General features: G+C 47.0%; 1 protein-coding gene across 1 annotated transcript in view; it reads right to left on the bottom strand.

Moving 5' to 3' along the window:
* Positions 1-5,969, bottom strand: part of LOC138164823 (calreticulin-like) — a 27,281-nt gene extending 21,312 nt beyond the window's left edge. Inside the window, exon 1 of the mRNA XM_069092752.1 lies at positions 5,534-5,969. Coding sequence (XP_068948853.1) covers positions 5,534-5,969 — 436 coding nt within the window. The remainder of the gene's footprint in view (positions 1-5,533) is intronic.
* Positions 5,970-7,078: the final 1,109 nt, after the last annotated feature.

The raw sequence follows: 7,078 nt of genomic DNA, 5'->3' as shown, positions 1-7,078 counted from the left end.
TAAGTAGGAAGTAATTCATAGCACAGGAAGACAGCAAAATTAAGAGGGGCTGGGGAAGGATTCCTGGAGGAGGTGGGATTTTAGCTGGAACTACTCAGAATCCCTTTGAGTGCCTACACCAAACCTCCCTCCGCCAACCCCTGCTCCCAGCTTCCTCTTATCAGCCTATGTCAGCTCTATCCCTGCAGTGCCCCCCAAACAAATCAGATCATGTTTGTAAAGCACAGTGCCTGTAGCCCAAAGCTCCATAATGCTTGTTCCCTTCCCTCTTCCCCTTCCTACCGTTTCACTCTTCCCTAACTTGTCATTGTGCACTCTGGAACTCCTGTTCTATTGATAATGAGCTGCCCTTCACCATAGACCTCTGCCCACCCTGAAAATTACTGGGTATATATTATTATCTGCATATGTTGTTTCCCTCCCAATAGAGGGATGAGCTGTTTCATTTTGGCTTCACATCCTCATTTGTAATATTTAATACAGGGTTAGGCACATAGTCATCACTTAATGAATGCTGAATGAATGAGTGAATGATCTAAGTATGACTTAACATGTCAAAAAAATTAATGTGATGTATGAGTGCATTAAGACACTAGCAGTACCTAGCGTGAGATGTTGACAAGACCCTGAGTCCTCTACCCTGACCAAAAGTCAGGGGCATCAAGTTGAATTCTCTTAGGCAGAGCATTGTGAGACCAAAAGGTCTGAAGCATAGAGATGCTTGTCCAGAAGCAGAGAGGATGCATAGAGGATGAGATTGTGGTCTTCAAATATTAGAAAGAACCTCACAGAAAAGAAGAATTCGAATTTGAACAAGCCTCAAAGATAGAAGTCCCGAGGAGGCAGACCTATGGTCATAGACATCAAAGCTGGAAGAGACTTTCAAAGTCATGTAGATTATCTCCCACATTGTATAGAAAAGGAAGCTGAGGCCCAGGGGAAGTGTAATGTGCAGGGTCACCCAGGAAGTAAACATCAGAGACAGGATTTGAACCTAGGTCCTTTGTTTCCTGAGCCAGTGTTTTTTCACCTTCACCATAAGAATCAATGACTTTTCAGAAGACTTCCTGTAAAGGGCAAATTCTGATTCTTGGAAATTTCAAGCTTTAATTAGAGAGATGGCTCTTCCTTTTACTGGGCATGCTGGCTTTTTTCTGATCTTCTGCCTCAATTATCTTGACTCTTGGGGTTCACATCATATCCCTCTCTACTGGCTACAACTGCAATATGATGAAGGGCAAAGATTTCACTAGCCAGCTGTGTGACCCATGTCATTTAATGCCTCTGAACCTCAGTTTCCCTATTTTTACCAATGGGGATCATTAGACTGTCTCCCTCACTCTTGATACTACCCTTGACTAGATTTCATTGTATTTCACTGTCTAGTTGTATGAACTGTTTCACTTAATGTCTCTGAGCCTCAGTTTCCCTATTTTTACCAATGGAAAGCATCAGACTGACTCACTTACTCACTCTTGACTATACTCACTTTCTGGACTTCTCACCACCTTCCTTCCCACCCTGGATAAGCCTCCACCCTGAGACCTTGCTCAGACCATTATTTTGGTAGGAGTCCTTCACCTCACTCTCATCTAGCCAGACTAACCAGACTAGCCAGACTTCTCCTCTTCCTCCTTGTCCTTGACAGTTCCCTTGCCCCTACACAAATACCCTTCCCCCATTTCCAGGTCCTCTTTATGTTTTGTCTTCTCCCATTGGAATGTTAGCTCCTTGAGGACTCACAGTAAACACTTAAGTAAACACATCTGTTCATCTGTCTATACTAATAACAGCTAGTATTTATATAGTCCCTTAAGGTTTGCAAAGCACTCAATACATGTTATTTATTGATCTGTCTCCTCAATGACTATCTTACAAGGCTGTTGTGGGGATTAAATAGGAATCTAAGAGGGAAGTGAGAGGCTGAGTCAAGTTGTTATTTCAGGAATGTTTATCAAAGATGGTTCTTTACAGTTAATCCCCTAAGAGATGGATTGTTTCTCTGGTCCTTTCCCAAGGGTGGGTAGTGCAGGTTGGGGCACGCTCTGTGAGAAGGCATCTTGTAATGTGATAACAAAGAGCAAGGCAAAGGTGGTGAGAAGGGAGCCAAGTGATGCATCTTTAAGAGGCTGTGAGGATGATAAGATACTCCATCCCAAGTTCCATCAGGGTGAGGCATGGGGAAGCATCCAAGCCCAGTCCTCCATGAATGCACTGTCTGGAGTCACAGATGGAGGCGGTGCTTGCTGGAAGACCCTGGACTCTGGCTCCAGAACATCGCTCACACTGGTCCCCTTCTCTTCACTCACAGTCACCTCTGTAGGTAGGTGTCTCTCACGTCTCACAAGAGCCCTCTTGCTCATCTCCCTGCCTCAAGTCTATGCCCAGCCCAGTCCATCCTTCACTCAGTTGCTTTTCCTAAATCGTGAGTCTGACCATATCATCCCCTGCTCAGTAAACTCCAGTGGCTCCCTATTGCCTCCAGGACCAAATATAGAACCCTCTATTTGGCATATAAAGTTCTCCATCAGTTGGCACTTCCTAACTTTCCAGTCCCTTTACCCACTTCCACACGCCCTGCAGTCCGACCATCATGGCCTGTTTGCTGGTCCGCACTCATGGATATAACATGGTTGTATGTCTTCCCACTCTGCCTTTGCTTTAGTCCCTGCCTGGAGCTACTTCTCTCCTGACCTCAGCCTCTTGGAATGTTTGCTTTCATTCAAAATTCAGTCTCAACATGAAGTCCCCTTGATCCTCACAGCTGCTAGTAACCTCACTCCCCAAGAGACTGTATATTCTTTTTTTTTTTTTTTTTGCTTTTTGGAGGGCAATTGGGGTTAAGTGATTTGCCTAAAGTCACATGGCTAGTAAGTGTCTGAGGCCAGATTTGAACTCAGGTCCTCCTGACTCCAGGGCCGGTGCTCTATTCACTGCACCACCTAGCCGCCCCCTGAGTATTCTTTTTGCATGTTACACATATCTATGTATGCATGTAAGTGTACATGTGTTCACGTTGTCTACATGTGAATGTAAGCTCCTTTAGGGAAAGACCCCTTATATTTTCATATTTTTATCCCCTGTATTTTTATTGCACTAAGTGATTGACAATTAGTAGGTGCTTAATACATGCTTTTTGGTCAATTGATAGCTCTAACACTTGGTACTTTTCGACCATAGTCTAGTCACTTCATCTCACTGAGACTCAGTTTCTCCATTTGTAAAATGAAAATGATACAACTACTAATGTCTCCCCCATGGGATTGTGTAAGAAAAATGTTTTGTGATAGTTACTGCCATATAAGAGGCTGCTAGGTGGTGCCATATTGCACAGTGTTGGGCCTGGCATCAGGAAGATTCATCTTCCTGAATTCAGATCTGGCCTCAGAGTTACTAGCTGTGTGGCCCTGGGCAAGTTACTTCACACTGTTTGCCTCAGTCTCCTCATCTGTAAAATGGGCTGGAGAAGGAAATGACAATGCACTCGAATATCTTTGCCAAGAAAACCCCAAATGGGGTCACAGAGTCAGACCCGATTGAAATGACTGAACAATAAAACAAGGATTTTTACAATCGTCATCACTGCCAAACAGAATAACACTACTTAGTGAGCAGTTCCGTGGAGAGGATGATTCAGAACTTTGGATTCAGAGTAAGAATGTGGGGGAGAGGGGGAAATCCCAGCTTTGCTGAGAACATTTCCAATTCTAGTTTGCTCACTAACCTGCATTCACATGATAATTTTAGGTTTGGAAATCCCTTTACAAAAATCATTTCACTTGATGCTCACAAGTCTGGAAGGTAGAAGTTATTGTTATCCCCATGTTATAGATGAGGAAGTTGAGGCAAATAGCAGTTAAGTGACTTGTCCAGGCTCACACAGCTGCTAAGTGTCTGAGGTGGGATTTGAACTTAGGTCTTCCTGACTCCAAGTCTACTATTCTATCCACTCTATCACCTAATTGCCTAGATCTATGAACCAAGTACACTGAGGGACAATGCTTCCTTTCCCACAGGAGGTCTATGTTTTATAAAAAGCTCCTCTTGCAAGCTAGCTGGTGAAGTTTGGAAACTCCCTAAATTGACCTTTTCAAACCTACTAGGCTGGAGATGCTAAGTAGCAGAAGAAAGGGAAAAAGAAAATGGAAAGCTAACTCTTTCAAAAGAGAACTGTTGCTTAACCACCACCTCCAAACTCTGTAGTATGTTTCAAAGTGAGTTTAGAAACAGAGAACCAGGCCAGCTAGAATTCCTGACTCTCCTACTTGCTACCTGTGTAATCTTAGACAAGTCATTTCACTTAGACAGTGCTTGGATAAGATGACCTCCAAGATTCCTTCCAGATCTAAATCTGTGATCCTAAAACTTATTTTGCTGACATGCAACTGGATGAGGCATCCAGCTCTATTGACATCTAGCTGAAAGTGACCTTTGAGATCACCTCATTCAATACTTTTACAGAGGAGACTGACACCCAGAGGAGGGGGATGGTCTGGTCAGGGTTCCCCAGCTAGCAAGCGAAAGAGTCAGGATTCAAATCCAGGACTTCCCCTGCTTCTAGACCCATACTCTTTCTACATCGCTTTTTTCTCTCCTGGGATTTATTTGAATGATGCTCTTTGGAAGAATTACAGTAGTAGGTCACCTAAGGGTCAAAGAAGAGGTCCATGGAGATATTAAGGAGGCTGGGGCATATTGCCAACAGAGTTATCCCAAAGTGGCACAAAATACATCGGTGGCGATTCACAGTCACTACCTGGTAAGGAAACTCCCTCTGCTAATGCAGGTTGGAACCTTTTTTGCTATTCATAAACTTGGATATCTTCCCTAAGATGTTAGATTGCTAAGGGTCACACATCTACTCTGTCAGGCAGAACCTGAATCCCAAGTTTGATGGCTGTGATGATAGCTTTCTATTCACTAGATAAGGCTGCCTCTCACATCAGGTGGTTTAGAAGAGGAAAAACCTCAGTATACAGCTTGACTTAGGATACATAGGGGGAGGAAGAACAAGAAAAGCAAAGCCCACACAGAACCCAAGGAGATCTGGTTACATTCATGTTAAAATCTGGGTAGGATCATGGAGTGTTGGAACTGGATGGAATTCTCCAGAGAGGGTGTTGTCCAGCCTCCACTTAGTTGCAGGGCGATGGCATGGCTTGTCCAAAGACATTCAGATCCAAGTCTCCCCCTAGTCCACACAGGCCCCTTCCCAATCTGCTCCATCACGCCGGGAGCTAAGCTCTTCTTTCACAATACCCCCAGGGAGTAGTCAAGAGACAGGGCTACTATGGTCATTTTCAAAGAAGCTAACGGAAGCTAAGAGGTGCCCTGATTTGCCCAGAACTGCGCGCTTTGGGTAGGAGCTAGAACCTCTTCAGCTTATTTGTGGGAAGGAGAAAGCTGAACCGCTGGCCCCGGGGTCCTTCCGCTCCGTCCCCTCCCACCGCGCCCCAGCCTTGGGATATACCAGGTTCACTCACACCACAGCACCACCCACCCACCCACCCGGCCGCGGTCTCTGGCTGCTCACCGCCGTCTTCGAATTCCTCTCGGAAGTAGACGCGCCTCCTCCACTCTTGCCGCGGCTGCCCTGGAGAGCTGACTGGGCCACCGCCACCGCCACCGTCCCTGCCCCCGGCACTGGCCGTGGCACTCACGTTCTCCTCGTGCTGGGCCTCGGCCGTGGCGCTCGCACCGTCCCTGGCCGTGGCACTGCCCACAGCGCGCTCTCTGCCTAAACTCGTGCTCTCTGTGGTCACGCTGCTCGTGGGGGTGCTGTCGGTGGCGCTGTCGGCGGTGCTGTCGGTGGTGGTGCTCTCTGGGGTGCCGGTCGTGCCGCTGTCCGTGGTGCTGCCCGTGGCTTTCTGGTTGTCTGTGGTCCTGTGGCTCGGGCCCTCCCCGCTCTGGCCTCCTGCTGAGGTGGCCAGGAGCACGGCCATGGCCGCCAGCGCCGGCAGGCACCTCATCCCCAGCCTGGCCACCCGTGGTGTGCCCTGGCCTCTCCAGGTAGCCCCTCTGCCCGTGGCTTACTCTGTTTTGGAATTCGACTTCCACTGAGCACTTTGATGGGACAAGGGGCTGGAGCTTTCCCACGACCCCAGCTTTGAGTGTGCCCCACAAGTGGCTGCTTCTCATTCGCCTAGACCCCGGGGTGATTGCAGGGCTGCAGCCAATGGCTAGGGGCCACACACCTGGAAAGCTTGAGCAGGAAGAGATGTTGACCTCGGGGGAGGGGGAGAGCAGATGGAGGGGAGCTGGAGTCCCAGAGCAGGGCCCCGAGGGGAAGGAGAAAGTTCTGCTTCCTTGCATCCTCCCTATGCTCCCCAGAGACTCTGGGAGGAAGGTGGAGACTGAAGCTACATGGGAAAAGGTCATAGAAATGTACCCTCTCTGATATGGGTACCCTCTCCACTAGAAAAGGCTTTGCAGCCTACCCAAGCCTCCATAATAACAACAACAGGTAACATTTGTAAAGAGTCTACAATGTGTTAGGCACTGTGGTAAGCACTTTACAAATTTTTTTTGAGGGGGGAAGGCAAGGCAATTGGAGTTAAGTGACTTGCCCAAGGTCACACAGCTAGTTAAGTGTCAAGTATCTGAGGCTGAATTTGAACTCAGGTCCTCCTGACTCGAGGGCTGTTGCTCTCTTCATTGTGCCACCTAGCTGCCCCTACACCTGTGATTCTTAAGAAAGGATATACCCCACATGTAGGGGCCTTCCTCTAGGTCTTTCAGGGTTTCACTGACATGTACAACTTTTCACTCTGACTTGGCTCCACTCCTTTCCTAATCAAGGAAATATTTGGTTGCATAAATAGAAACATAGTATGTCCAAAAATCAGGGGAAGAATAGTCTCACTGCCCTTGGCCCAGGTCAAGCCACATCTGGAGTGCTGGGTTTTGTTCTGAGCACCACATGTTAAGGGAGACATTCATAAGTTGGAGAGTGTCCAGGGGATGGCAAACACAATAGTAAAGGGTTTTTGGTCTGTGTCTAATAATAATAATAAATTATAGATGGGGAGTTTAGCAGTGGTTGGGGTTAATATATCTACCTGTTTTTAAGTTCTCTGTT

This window comes from Petaurus breviceps, unplaced genomic scaffold, assembly GCF_028583685.1.
Source record: "Petaurus breviceps papuanus isolate PSGF00001 unplaced genomic scaffold, PetGlider_PUasm1.0 207, whole genome shotgun sequence".
Classification (NCBI taxonomy): Eukaryota; Metazoa; Chordata; class Mammalia; order Diprotodontia; family Petauridae; genus Petaurus; species Petaurus breviceps.
Note: the sequence above shows the minus strand (reverse complement) of the source record. Positions and strands in the feature narration are given on the sequence as shown.